At 34.7% G+C, this 15,338-nt stretch overlaps 2 protein-coding genes across 2 annotated transcripts; both read right to left on the bottom strand.

Annotated features, from left to right (window-relative positions):
- Window positions 1–330: 330 nt before the first annotated feature.
- LOC114409707 (photosynthetic NDH subunit of subcomplex B 4, chloroplastic-like) lies at window positions 331–2,620 on the bottom strand. Its single transcript, XM_028373272.1, has 6 exons — window positions 2,439–2,620; window positions 2,305–2,349; window positions 2,040–2,202; window positions 1,886–1,941; window positions 1,737–1,808; window positions 331–628 (listed from the first exon to the last, which is right to left on the bottom strand). Exons 1-6 carry the CDS (start codon window positions 2,535–2,537, stop codon window positions 512–514), a joined length of 552 nt encoding a protein of 183 aa, XP_028229073.1. The 5' UTR covers window positions 2,538–2,620; the 3' UTR covers window positions 331–511.
- A 9,994-nt stretch (window positions 2,621–12,614) lies between these two features.
- LOC114410813 (uncharacterized mitochondrial protein AtMg00810-like) lies at window positions 12,615–13,238 on the bottom strand. The gene has a single exon (XM_028374736.1). The coding sequence runs from the start codon at window positions 13,236–13,238 to the stop codon at window positions 12,615–12,617; it is 624 nt and encodes a 207-aa protein (XP_028230537.1).
- Between the last annotated feature and the right edge of the window lie 2,100 nt (window positions 13,239–15,338).

Genomic DNA, 15,338 nt, shown 5'->3' with positions numbered 1-15,338 from the left:
CTATTACAATGAGACCCTAGGTGATCGTCAATCTAGATCGTACTTAGGGCCACCACCAAACAAGATTAGTCTTGCGTCCAGTAGGTTGAAAATACCCATGGCAAGACAAAAAACATGCTTGTAATACATGAAGTAAATTTTGTTTCAAAAAATCAAAGTTGTGAAACGATTGAATATTAAATTTGCACACTCATCCTAGTTTAGACTTTCCCTATCATTTCTTCATTATCATGCATAATTGTGTTTTTTAATTATATAATCCTGTTCAATTAATTATTTATGAAGTTGCCTAGTAATTACTAGTTAGATTTGTTAGCCTTGAATAAAATATTCAAATAACAATAGGATTAAAATCCACCCATTGATTTATATTGCGACCCCATATATATTAGTTCAAAGTACTATCTGTGGTTCAGCATTGCATTTTGAAGCATAAGAAATTACTCTTTTTATATACAATAACAGAGAATCGCTTGGTTAATGGGTGGAAGCAAAGGTATGAATCAGTTGACTAGTTCTTCTTGCCAGCCTCTTCAAGTTCTCTCAACCCTTCAACCTTTTGTTCTATCTCCTCAATCAACTCCTCCCGCCACAGAGCTTCTCTGGCTTCTGCTTCCATAGCATCTTGCTGCATAGCCATAATAATACTCAAATCTCAAGGTGTTTTTTCTTTTTGGACTCTATATTTCACAGGAAGGTGCCATTTTGCTTTTAGAATGTGGCATACACCATTTGCTGTCATCTTAAGTACTGTATATTGTATATAAAACCTTTTATATTGTAAATGATCAAGTTCCAATTTGGCTGATAGTATGGTCACTTCTGGTCTTAATACATTGGGTAAGTTTATCAAAAAAATACTTTATGAGAAAAAAAATATGAAAAAAATGAAATGAGTTTTTTAGTAACTAATATTAATTTATGCATAAACTAATTTGCATAAACTCTTTTATATAACTTCTTGAAAAGATGAGATAGTTCCTACAAATAAGTTCATTTGCAAGTTAATTTGAGCTTATATAAAAGTTTCTCATCTTCTTCTACTTATTTTTTTTCCTATAAGTGTTTTTGTATAAACTTACCCATATATGAATGTGGATACCGTAATGTTTGACTGAATTGAACGATTTGCAAAAATTAAGCATGGTTGGAGACTTGGAGTAGGAAGATGAATAGTTACATGTATGAATTTAATTAGAATGTAACTACAGTAATAATTTTTTATATGGTCCTTTAATCATATATTGCCATGTGATTAATTTTTTATTTTTATAATAATTATATAAATTAAACTTTACATTTATATCTTTAACAATGATGGTATCCAGTGAGAAGCACAAAACTCCACGAATCCAAACCGGGCAGGGCATGCCTGATGATAATTCAAGGGATGTAATGGAATAAAATATCTTCCAATATAAATGCAACACATCATATTATGCACTTTTGTCTAATAATTTTTTAGTTTATTTTTTTATGTACGATGAGTCTAAAGATTTTTATACTACTAATTATTTAAAAATTAAATTAAATATAACTTTCAATAATGATTACAGAAATTAACAGTTTTATCATACTTGATAATTTATGACTGAGAGATAATTAAAAAAATTTACACTATTAATATATTTTAATTAAATTTGTTGTTTTCGGTACTGTATCATTATTCTAGTGCTTATTGCTTTGGGTTTGGGGTTTTAAGTGCAATAATAATAAGTCATTAAGAAAAAAAATACCTTTTCATAAATCCAGTTGCCAGTTCCATCTCCTCCATCTCCCCTATATGTTTCTGAGTCGTAATATGGATCCTAAATCATATAAAAATAAATAAATATCCATACACAATTGCTAAACATGAATAGAATTTGAGAAGTCCCTTAATTACCTTCATGGCACCAAAGAATAAGCACCCCCAAACGGTGAACATTATGTACCAAGAGTCTGCCACAGAAAAGGGTACCAATAAGAAATGAAATTGAAGTCTCTAGAACAAAATAAAAATAAAAATTAAAGAACAGAATTTGGAGGTTGAGACTTACAAACATTTTTTATTGCCTGATCACTAAGATGGGAAACTGTTTTCTCAGTGATCAAATCTCTCTGCCCTTCCATTTGCTCTACTATAATGGCCATCAGTGGCCAATCTGGCAAGCCATTCACTTTACACAAAGATCCTCTTTTTTTGCTCTTGCCCTCTAAGACCTTGTTTACAAATACACATAATAATGCAATATGGTATCAATCAAGGTCTAAAGGTTTATACTAAACATGGTTTCTGCTTTCAATATGAATAGAAATTCTTACCTGCCACGGTCTGTTGATAAGACTAGAGTTTGAATGTTGCTTTGGCTGCAAAAGAAAGAAACACCTTCATATTTTTTTTTCATCTTTGAATTACTAGCATGTGATGAAATGGAGATATCGAAGGACCATTTTACCAATATTGAAGACTGGTTCACTTGAAACTTGTTTGTTTGTAGACATGAGCTAAGAGTGTGTGATTTGAAAGGGGTGAAACCCATAATTGCTTCAGCCATGGCTTTGGGCAAAAAGGTGCAATATTGCTGGAAAGTGGTTGCTACGCTGGTCCTTACATATATGGGATAGAATGGATAAGAGTACAACGAAGAACCACCCTTCAACTTCAAACACAAATTCCAATAAATTGGATCTGGGTGGAATTCTACGAAACAATTCACTAAAATGACCTTCATGTCCTCACTTATAAACATCATATCCTTTCACAATTTATCAGATTTACAAGCTAAAAATTAACCTGGGAGTAATCTTTGTTCCTTGTTGAAACATTTAACATGCCAAATTCGCTAACCCTAAATCCGTTTTACTTTTACTTGATTTTATTTTTAAAAAAAATGCCACACCTTTACTACTTTGAATAAAACATTAACTTAACGACCGACTTTTGATATTATCCATTAATTTGATTTTATAAAAGAAAACTTAGACAATAATTTGACCATTGTCTTTCAGTTTAGTTCTTGACATTAATATGCATCATTTAGACATTTACAATGAAGTGCCGCACATGACATAATAAATGTCAACATGTGATATATAACATAAAGAGGCATATTATAGTACGAACTAATATTCTCTTTAATAGAAACCAATGGGCAGTCCTCATTAACACCACTTTAAAGATGTAAAATATTAACTACCAGCAATGACCTTGTACTTAAGGCAGACATAACACTATCACAAAGAACTAAATTTACTATTTGTTATCAAAACCAACCGCTAAATATATATGCTTTTTCATAGTGTTGGAAATCAAATTAATTATTTTTTTCGATACTAAAATCAAATTAATTATTCATGTCAGTTTCAAACATCAAATTAATACTTTATTAAAAATTAATTAAAAATGTTTCACTATTAGAAAATACACTTTCAACATCGGTTATTTAGAACATTCTACATCGGTTCTAAAACCGATGTTGAAAGTGCCAATGTTGAATGTATCAATACATCGGTTTTGGAGAACCGATGTTAACATATATATGACAACATTGGTTCTCTAAATACCCAATGTTAATGTACAAGAGTTGACATCGGTTATCTACATATAACCAATGTTAAAATACAAATGTTGACATCGGTTATACACAAATAACCGATGTTAATATACAAACGTTAACATCGGTTTTCTATTACAACCGATGTTAAGGTTCATATCGACATCAGTTTTTGTAAATAACTGATGTTGTTTATGATATTAACATCGGTTTTTGTTAATAACCAATGTTGTTTTCAAGTATTTTTTTTATATATATTTTCTGTTTTTACAGTAAACCCAAAATTGTACCTGTCAAATGCAATTTCAAGCCTAATTCACAGCAAATAAACATTTTATTATGCTTTCAAACAGTTTTAATGATAATAAACATCAAATAATTGATTTATCATAAAGAACAATCATCAAATGAATTCAATGCTCATGTTACATAGAAAATGTAAAAAATGTTAAACCAAAGTAAACTAAAGCTAAAGATAATGTCCCTAAATCCTAAGCCTGATCTCTAACTCGGAGATAAAACTGTGCCCACTGGATCCGTAATACTTTTAATCTCTCTGGCTCCAATGGTCTAGGATCGTTAAAATACTGCATGATGAAATAAATCATAATAAGTTAATAATGTAATACAAATTATAAATAAATCGATTTTGTTTGAAATAAACTTACCGCTTCCCAATTATTCCTAAAAGTTTCTAAAATGATGGTGGACATCCAGTGCATCACATAGTAGCCGCACTCTCCAAAACAATCCTGAGACTGGGACTGGGACTCTCCAACATGCAATGCAACAACTCAAAGTCAAAACTCAAAACAAATCACTTGGGGAAAATTTGAGAATTCAAATGACCTAAGCCTTCGAGTTCGAGTACTTAATGAATATTAGGTATCAAACTAAAAGAGTATTTAAAAAAGTCAGAAACTAAAACAATTATTAATACTTACTATCTCAAGGACTAATATGAGGATCTACTGATAGGTGTTATCTTCAAGCATAAATAAGAGTATAAGTGATAATAGGTTAATCAGTGAACATGGTCAACCCAACGTAAACCAAAATTTTTGTTCTGCCAAATGCTCCAAACAGCTGCAAACCAAACAATATACCAAATGTATGCTTTTTTCCTAGAGCAATTAATCAAGCCCCTGAATTGGAGAAAATGACTTGTGGTATTCACATGCTTACGTGCCTCCATACCCCATGTTCTCCATAAATATGCAGAGTTTTCACATTCTAAGAATAAAATGACTTGTTTAGATGTTATTCCTTCTGGTTCGAGTAATAATAACCATGACAATTCTCTCCATGTTTTCTTTGATATTGATTTTCTTTTTTGCAGAAAACAAAGAGGGGAACGAGCAACAATTTGAAGGTTGTACATTCAAGAACTAATGAATTCAAAATAGCTAGTAATAAGAGGGATTTGTTTTTGGGATTTTTTGAGCACCAAGAGCGGCTACGCAAGAAGCTTGCACTTGAGGAGGGAAGGATATTTGCAGCTAATGAACAACTTTCTTAACTATTTGTCCTTCAGATTTTACTGTTTCTTTTTGCTAATATGTAAATATAAATAGTATAAGGCTATGGCTTATGGACACAGTCTTTTTTACCCTTAACAATCTTAGAAGTAAATATAGACCATGTTTTTACGCCATAGCCTTATACTATCTATATTTACATATTAGCAAAAAGAAACAGTAAAATCTGAAGGACAAATAGTTAAGAAAGTTGTTCATTAGCTGCAAATATCCTTCCCTCCTCAAGTACAAGCTTCTTGCGTAGCCGCTCTTGGTGTTCAGAAAATCCCAAAAACAAATCCCTCTTATTACTAGCTATTTTGAATTCTTTAGTTCCTGAATGTACAACCTTCAAATTGTTGCTCGTTCCCCTCTTTGTTTTCTGTAAAAAATAAAATAAAATAAAAAGTACCTCAGCAAAAGATAGTTTATATTATAATTAAGGGTCAGTACTAGATGTACTGAAGTGTACAACATATAGCATAGGCAGTGAGAAACACTGCCCAAATAAGACTAAATACAATGACAGGATATGTCATCCCCCCCTAAGAAAATTCCTACCTCAAATTAGACAACCAGTGATTAAATAGGGTATTAAAATCCTTCTCTATACACCTTAGCCAAGACCAAGCATGGAATAATGTCTCATCCATGACTTTTTCGGGAATGAAGAGCTGGTTATTGAAGACCATGTTGTTTCTGTGCTTCCAAATGGTCATAAATAGTGTTATCCATAGTGCTTCCCATCTTTTGTCTGTGCTTCTTTGCGCATTCCAGTGTGAGAACTGCAAGAAATGATTCTTTGGTTCTATGGGGAGCACACAAAATGGTGGTATTACAGCTACTAAAATCTAGAATTTAAAGAAGGACCTGAATGCTTTGGAGGCTAGAGTAAATGGTTCAAACATATCTCAAGCTGAAATAGAGCTTAAGAAATCTTTGCAGGAACAGCTGTGGACAGCAGCTATAGCTTATGAATCCATGATGAGGCAAAAATCTAGAGTGAAGTGGATAAGAGAAGGGGATACAAATTCAGCTTATTTTCATAGATTGATTAATCATAGAAGAAGGGTAAATGCTTTTCAAGGTTTATTCATGGAGTCCTTGTGGTTAAATTTCTGGTTAAATTTGGTTACCAATCTTATGATGGCCTTTGGTTAAATTTCTGGTTATATGTATTGGGGTCCTTGTGGTGGGTTTTGTTTGCTTTTTGGAAGGTGGCACTTTTGTGTCTTGTATCTGTTATTTTCAGTACCTCTGGTATTGTTCTGTTTATTAATAATATACATATTTTTGCCTTCCAAAAAAAAAAGTAGCATGGTAATAGGCAACTTAATTGAAAATCTCATAATTATATTTTACTTACACTAAAAGCTAAGGAGGGTTGAATGGTCTAATGAGAAAAGCTAAGGAGGAGAATATGTACAAGGCATATCAAGTGGGATCCAATAAAGTGGAAATCAGTCTTTTACAGTTTGCAGATGATACTATCTTTTTGGGGGAAGCGGACATGGAGAATGTCAAAACAATTAAGGCTGTCCTAAGGTCCTTTGAACTTGCATCTGGCCTTAAAATTAATTTTTCCAAGAGCACTTTTGGAGCTTTTGGTCAAACTGACCTTTGGAAGCAGCAGGCAGCCACCTACTTGAATTGCCAGTTGCTGGTTCTTCCTTTCAATTACTTGGGAATACCCATTGGAGCAAACCCAAGGAGATGTACTATGTGGGATCCTATCATCCACAAATGCGAGAGAAAGCTAGCTAAGTGGAAACAGAGAAATATATCCTTTGGGGGGAGAGTGACACTCATTCAATCCGTGATAACTTTAATTCCTATTTATTTGTTATCCTTTTTCAGGGTGCCTAAATCAGTGGAAGATAAGCTAGTGCATTTACAGCGAAGATTCCTTTGGGGGGGAGGACCCGATCAAAATAAAATTGCATGGGTCAGCTGGAAATCAGTGTGCTTGCCAAAAGAGAAGGGCGGTTTGGGTTTGAAGGACATCAAAAGTTTCAATATGACATTACTTGGGAAATGGGAGTGGAATTTAATGCACCACAAAGGAGAGTTGTGGGCAAAGGTGTTGGATTCAAAATATAGAGGTTGGCGAGGCTTGGCTGAAGTGGATAGGGTGGGTCATAAATGTATTTGGTGGACGGATTTACAAAAGGTTCTTTTTAGCACAATTAGTGGACAGCTTATTCAAAAAGGATTGAAGTGGAAGGTGGGGAGTGGTGACCACATCAAATTTTGGGAGGATAAATGGACCGGGGAGGAGGATTCATTAGTAGAGAAGTACCCTAGACTTTATTCAATCTCATTGCAGCAGCATCAACTCATTAGATCCATGGGAATGTATCAAGACATGGGGTGGGAGTGGAACTTTGCTTGGAGAATAGCCTTGTTTGACAATGAGATCACCTCAGCGGCTAACTTTCTCAGAGATATTGCAGAAATTAAAATCCAGCAACATGTTTCAGATACTTGGGAGTGGTCTGCAGATCCAGAGGGACAATATTCAACTCGTAGTGCCTATGATTTGATAGGAGAAGAAGCAACAGATAGCAGTCAGGAGGAATGTTTTGAGAAGCTTTGGAGGATAAAGGTTCCAACTAGGTTTCTGGTGTTTGCGTGGAGATTATTAAGAGATAGGCTGCCGACAAGAAAAACCATGCAGAGAAGACAGATTCAACTCACAGATTCACTTTGTCCTCTCTAGAAAACCCAACAAGAGGATGCATCCCATCTTTTCTTTCACTGCAGCAAAGTTCAACCCATATGGTGGGAAACCATGTAATGGCTGCAAGTTAAGGGTGCTTTTCCATTAAGCCCACGACAACACTTCCTTCATCATTTGGGTGTTCAACCTGCTGGTGTAAGAAATAATAGATGGCATTGTTGGTGGCTAGCTTTAACCTGGTCCATTTGGAAACTTAGGAATAATATAGTCTTCTCTAATGCGAATTTTGATGCTAATAAGCTGTTTGAAGAAGCCATATTCCTTCTATGGTCTTGGCTTAGGGGTTTTGAGAAGGATTTCACAGTGCATTTCAATCACTGGTCAAGTAATCTACCACAAAGTTTTATGTATCAGCAGGGGATTGCATAGTTATGAGATTTATACATGTAAATTCATATGCATTTTGTATCCATAGCTTGGTTCCCCCTCAGAATATCAATGTCTGATTGTGGAACCATTTATATGGATCTTCTTTGTATTATAAGTACCTCTGGTACTTCTTTCAATATATATTATTTATCTTTGCCGATAAAAAAAAAAAAACTTACACTAAATTTAAGAACTGCTAATATTTAATATTCCAAGATGATAATTGATTCACAGCTAGATGGAAACCAAATAAGAGAACCAAAAAGATTACTATCAGAAAACCAACAAATTAAGCATGGAAGAATAACCAACTCACTCTCTTCTATAACCAACTCACTCTCTTCTCTCTTTTGAACCAAAATCAGCTCAAAGACATGTCCTAATCTTACATTTTTTTCTTCTAAATGCTTGAAAAGTATAAATAAAAAAAAACCATTTGTTTCAATTAATAAATCCCTTAATACCAATATATAGAGAGGAAGATGGTACAATCTGTTAAAAAATATATCTATCTCCAACACTTCCTCATGCATTCTAGTAATTTATCATTCTTTTTATGCTCATCTAAGTTTCCTTTATTTCAATAGGACTACAATTTTCTAGATTCTTTCCTTTTCTCCTTTTATTAAAATTATTTTTACAACCCTTTCATCCAGTTATTTAAACTAACCACCAATATCTCTCTCCTATATAATATCCAAGAAAATGCACAATGGGTAAACATGAAATCTAGTTGATGATGGAGTCAAGAGTCATTAACAATATAATTGCATGTAGCTTAAATGGCCATGCTGTAAACAAAGCATCAAAATTCAATGAAAAAACAGTTACTTATTGGACGACCAAATTTGACCACTTCTTCACCTCTAGTTCTCTGTTGACCTAGATAACCTATACATGAAAATGAGAAATTAGGATAAAGAAATCACAAGTGAATCATCACGGTATAACTCAAACTTCTATTACATCCAACATGAGTTGTGATCTTGTGAATGATAAAAGTAAAAGATCATGATTTGTAGACAATAAAAAAACTGCTAAGATTAACAGTTTATCATGGCTGAAAATGCCTAACTCTTGGTGAACGTGACCCTAAGCAGCCAAATAAATATGCCCTAATAAATGCCTAGGATAAATCTAGTTTTGTATTAAATTCAAATGTTCAAAAACATAAACTAATAGAACAAATGCTTCACAAAAGGAACGTACCTACAAAGATAACAACACCATCAACAGACACCTAGCTTTTCTTTTATTCCAGTTACCTATCAACAGACTAATAGGCAAGAACAAAATACTAAACATTTATTTAATTAAATCTAATAAAAAATTTACTTCAATAACATTATTTAACAAAATACTTGCAAGGTAGGGGTGTCTTCTAAGAACTGGAGGGAGCTTTATCTATACTTAAGCATTACATGCTCAAGAAACAAAAAATATGTTCAAACAACAACAGTCAAGCCCCCTTTGTTGGACAGTAAAATGTTAAAGCAATTGCAAGCAATTTCAAGACCCCTGTGGATTCATCTACAGAAATCATGGTTCATTCTCTGTTATAGTGCAAACAGAATAACACGTTACTAAAAATCATGCAACATTACTTATTACTACCCAGAAAAAATAAAATAGGTCAAATGAAGTATACAAGTTAGTGTTACCTTGATCAAGAGAACCCAGCAACACACGCACGTCAGCGGAGCCTGTAGAATCGCAAACAAAAACCTTTTGTTTATTATCCAATGCCACTCTCAATTCGGGTCAAACCACTCACAAGGAAACTTAGCATAAACGAATTTGACCTACGTACCTCACGGAGAAAGCTTTGACCTTTGAGCAGCGACGAGTGTTTCAGCACCCTAGTAGCAACAATGTATGTAGGGTTTTTTTCGACCCAAAACAATGTGGGTTCTGTGGGGTTCCAGCGACGACAATATGGGTTTTCTGGCACTGTAGGGGGTTCTATGGGTTCCAGCGAGGACAATGTGGGTTTTCCGGCAGTGTAGGGGGTTCTGTGGCTTTGGCCGACGACAATGTGGGTGTCGAGGGAGCGGTTTCCGATAGATTTCAGGCGGGAGGAGAAAGAGGAGCGATTTCAGGCAGGAGGATGACAAAGAGAAGAGGGAGGGCAAGGTTTTCGAGCGCGCGTGGCTTGTGAAATCTCAATTTTTTTTAACTTATAAACATAACAATATCGGTTTTAAATGGATAACCGATGTTAACTGAATATAGTTAACATCAGTTTTGTAAAAATCGATGTTAACATCAAATACATTACATCGGTTTTTTAACAAACCGATGTTAAAATCAACTTCTTAACATCGGCTTCCTCAAAACCGATGTTAACTCTATGAACTTAACATCGGTTTTGCCCAAACCGATGTTACCATATTCATCTTAACATCATGTTAACATCAGTTTTTTAAATAACTGATGTTAACATGAATTAGTTAACATCGGTTTTTCTAAAACCGATGTTAAGTAACTCCATTTAATTACAAAAATGCCACCGCGCTTTCGTTAACATCGGTTTTAGCTATAACCGATGTTAATTGGACGATGTAGAAAGCTTTTTTTTAGTAGTGTTTGTACATAAGATAACTACATGGCTCTCTAAAAAAAAGGATAGCATGGCATTGAATGTGTTACGTGAAACAGTTTATTAGAGGTAATTTGGACCATGTTTAATTAAGTGACATATGTTCAACAAATAACTTAGTCGAGACACGAGTCCTTTACCAAAATAAAAAATCAAGCCTTAACCCAAAAAAAAAGTCGAGACACAAGCCACACATGTAAATAAATCTTCAACAAGTCTAATTTTAAGAGTGTAGTCTTCTTTTTCTTGTCCCTTGATTTTATGCAAATAAAATGGAGCTTAAGGAGAGAAAAAGAGGGAAAAAAAGATGAACTTGAATTTGAAATGTAATAAATTGTTGTGAATTATTGTTGTATATGTATCCTATCTCAAAGAGTGTTGTATATGTCCCTTAAAGTTTCATGCCACAAATGCACTTAAATCATGAAATATACAAACACAATAATAATAATAATAATAATAATAATAATAATAATAATAATAATGAAAGGTACTTAAAGTACATAGAATCAAACATGTTGTTCTAGGGGTTAGTTATTAAGTGAGGTTTAACCCATGCTTAAGCTTGACTAACCTTGATGCTTAAGTGCAGCCTACCTCGTGCTTAAGTGTAAGTGGTGTGTAAAATATGAATATATAAGGATAGGTGTATCCTACGTAGTAGTATCAAGGACTACCCAAAGGATTAATTATGTTTCCAAAATAATTTATTTTGTAACTAAGCAATTGAAGAAGGAATTTGAAATAAGATATGATTGTTGAGCAATTATCTAATGCGAAAATTGAATCTAAACAAGCAAAACAATGTGAAAGATAAGATGTATTGAATATCTAGGAATTATAATTTTGCTCTAACCAATTCCCCCAATCCTAATTCTAACATGATTCTTACAATTGTTAATTGTTGGTTTCCCAATGTCAATTATTAGCCATTGACGATGGTCACATAATGTTTTTTGCCTTAAACAATACTCAATTGACAGTTGGTGTATTAATTTAAGCCAAAGGATTAAGAATAATGACGAGGGTGATTAATTAGTTTCCTAATCAACCTACCAGAGATTACAAAACCAGTTTGATCATGTAGTTTGGTATAAAATACCCATTTCCTAAACCTAACAATTACATACAAATGATCACTATTGTAAAATCAATTATGTATTAAAACGGTTATTTCCAAAAAGAAATTAAAAGCAAGGAAGAGAGTCAATTAACTGAATAACATCAAGAATCTCATTAAAAATTAAAAAAAAAGGTTCAAGGTAGGCTACATCATAATCCCTAAACTAGGGAGACTAGCCACTTAACCATAGTAAAAGATTGATGTGAGTGAAGATATTTTCTCACACACTCTCTCTCTCTTAGCTTTTATTGATTTCAAATGACATATATATATACAAGATACATAAGAGAGAGAAGGACAGCTGATAATGACACTACACTGTTGCCTTCTGAATTCAGCAAGATAACAAGCAACCATACATAAAATAATACTAAATATTCAACACTCCCCCTCAAGCTGGAGCATATAAATCATATGCACCAAGCTTGGAACATATAGACTAAATCCTAGGTCCTCTTAAGTACTTAGTCAAAATATCTGTTGGCTGATCATTAGAACTAATAAACTCAGTGACAATCTCCTTGGACAGAGGCTTCTCCCGAATGAAATGACAATCAATCTCTATGTGCTTAGTCTTTTCATGAAAGACTGAGTTTGAGGAGATATGAAGAGCAGCCTGATTATCATAATACAACTTCATTTGCACCACTTCACAAAATCTCAATTCTTGGAGAAATTGCTTAATCCACATGAGTTCACATGTAACCATAGCCATAGATCGATATTAAGCTTATGCACTGGACCGAGCAACAACAGTTTGCTTCTTACTTTTCCAAGAGATAATATTCCCTCCAATGAAGACGCAATAACCTGATGTGGACCTCTTATCCATGGGACAACCAGCCCAATCAGCACCACAATATCCCGATTGTTGTGTATTACCTTTGTCTTCATACAACAATCCTTGTCCAAGGGCTCTCTTAACATATCTGAGAATACGCATGACAACATTCCAATGGTCCAAATGAGGATTCTGCATAAATTGGCTAACCACTCCTACAACAAAGGAGATATCAGGTCTTGTAATGGTGAGATAAATGAGCTTTCCCACAAGTCTCCTATATCTCTCGGGGTCAGGATAAACTTCACTCTGATCTGCCATGAGCTTTAGATTTGGATCCATAGGACTATCAACAGGTCTACAATTTTGCATGTCTGTTTCTTCTAGAATATCAAGAGCATACTTCCTCTGAAAGATCAATACACCATCTCCTGATTGAGCCACCTCGATACCAAGGAAATACTTCAAATATCCCAGATCTTTGGTCTGGAAATGGCTGAATAAGTGCTTTTTTAGCTGGACAATCTTAGTAGTATCATTCCCTGCAATCACTATGTCATCAACATAGACCATTAGATAAACACGCTTTCCAGGGGATGTATGACAGTAAAAAATAGAATGATCAGCTTCACTTCGTTATAGTCCAAAGAGTTAAACCACATGGCTAAATTTACCAAACCAAGCTCGAGGAGATTGCTTCATAGAGAGATCGGTGAAGCTTACACACAAGACCATACTCCCCCTGCGCAACAAACCCAGGAGGTTGCTCCATATAAATATCCTCCTCAAGATCACCATGGAGGAAGACATTTTTAATATCAAGCTGATGGAGGGGCCAGTGATGTATGGCAGCCATAGCAAGAAACAGACGAACAATAGTGATTTTGGCTACAGGAGAAAAAGTATCACAATAATCAAGACCATATATTTGTGTGTAGCCTTTAGCTACCAAGCGAGCCTTAAGCCGATCAACCTCACCATTGGGCCCAACTTTGACAGTATAGACCCATCTACAACCCACAGTTGTCTTGCTAGGAGGAAGGGGAACAAGTTCCCAAGTATCATTATTTTCAAGAGTCTGCATTTCAACAATCATAGCCTGTCGCCAGCCAGGATGATCAAGTGCCTCATGAACATTGGAAGGAATAGTAAGGGAAGATAATGAGAAAACAAAGGAAGCATATGAAGGAGACAAATGGTGATAACTTAAGAAATTATAAATAGGATGAGGATTACGAGTAGAGCGAGTACCTTTCCTGATGGCAATGGGCCAATCTGAGTCAAAATGATGAAAAGAGGTGGAAGGATAAGAAGGATCCATGAGTTGAGGACTGGTTGAAGAAGGATGAGGATCACGAGGAGAAGCTTCAAGCACTATAAATCCAACTTGCCTTGTCCTGCGTTGATATGTAATAAGAGGTGGAGAAGCAACTTCAGGTGAATTTGGTGGAGAAGATGGACAACATTGACATTTTGGTCTAAGTTACCTAGAGGACAAGAAGAAGGAATTGGAAGTACTTTCTGGAGAGAAGAAGGATAGTCCACGGAGGGTGAAAAGAAGGGTGTGTCTTCAAAGAAGGTTACATCCGTAGACATATAGTACCGTTTTATGGTTGGAGAGTAGCATTTGTAACCCTTTTGAAGACGAGAATAACCCAAAAAGACACATTTGACTGACCTAACAGAAAGTTTCTCTAAACCAGGAGACAAATCATGGAAAAAAACAAGTACAACCAAACACTTTAGGAGAAACATGAAATAATGGATCATGAAGGAAGACAATTAAGTGAGGGATTTGGTTTTCAAGGGAAGAAAAAGGCATCCTATTAATTAGGAAACAAGCAGTAAGCATTGCATCTCCCTAATAATGTGTAGGAACATTAGAATTTAGCATTAGGGAACGTGCAGTTTCAAGTAGATAACGATTCTTCCTTTCTGCTATACCATTTAGTTGTGGTGTGTGAGGACATGTGGACTGATGTAGGATACCTTTGGAAGATAAAAAAGAAGAGAGATCATGAGAGAAATACTCTTTAGCATTATCACTTTTGAAAATCTTAATTGTTTTTCCAAATTGATTCTCAATCTCATTATAGAACAACATGAATATAGGCAAAAGTTCAGATCTGTCTATCATTAAATAAACCCAAGTACATCTGGAGAATTCATCAATGAAGGTTACAAAATATCGAAAACCAAAAGATGTAACACGACTTGGTCCCCGAATATCAAAATGAATGGTAGAGAAAGCTGAGTTACATCTTTGTACAGTTTGCGGAAATGATGACCTAACATGTTTTCCTAGTTGACAAGACTCACACTCTAAGACTCGAAGATTCTTAAGACTAAGAACCATCATCTTTAGTTTTGGTAAACTTGGGTGACCCAGACGATCATGCAAAAGTTTGGGTTTCGAAGTTGCAAAATAGGACATAGGTAGGCTGGATTCTAAACAGTAAAGTCCTCGTGATTCTCGTCTTTCTCCAATCAGTCAACCCGTCCCATGCTCCTGAATAACAAAAGAATTAGCAGTAAAGGTTACTGAGCAATTTAATGAACGAGTCAACTGACTTAATGAGATTAGATTATAGGGACACTGAGGAATGAATAATACAGAATTCGATTTCAAAGAGGGAGATAATGAAACTTGACCACTTCCTTGAGACACTACCT

This window comes from Glycine soja, chromosome 4 (assembly GCF_004193775.1).
Source record: "Glycine soja cultivar W05 chromosome 4, ASM419377v2, whole genome shotgun sequence".
Classification (NCBI taxonomy): Eukaryota; Viridiplantae; Streptophyta; class Magnoliopsida; order Fabales; family Fabaceae; genus Glycine; species Glycine soja.
The sequence above is the reverse complement of the archived record's forward strand: the minus strand, read 5'-3'. Positions and strand labels throughout refer to the sequence as shown.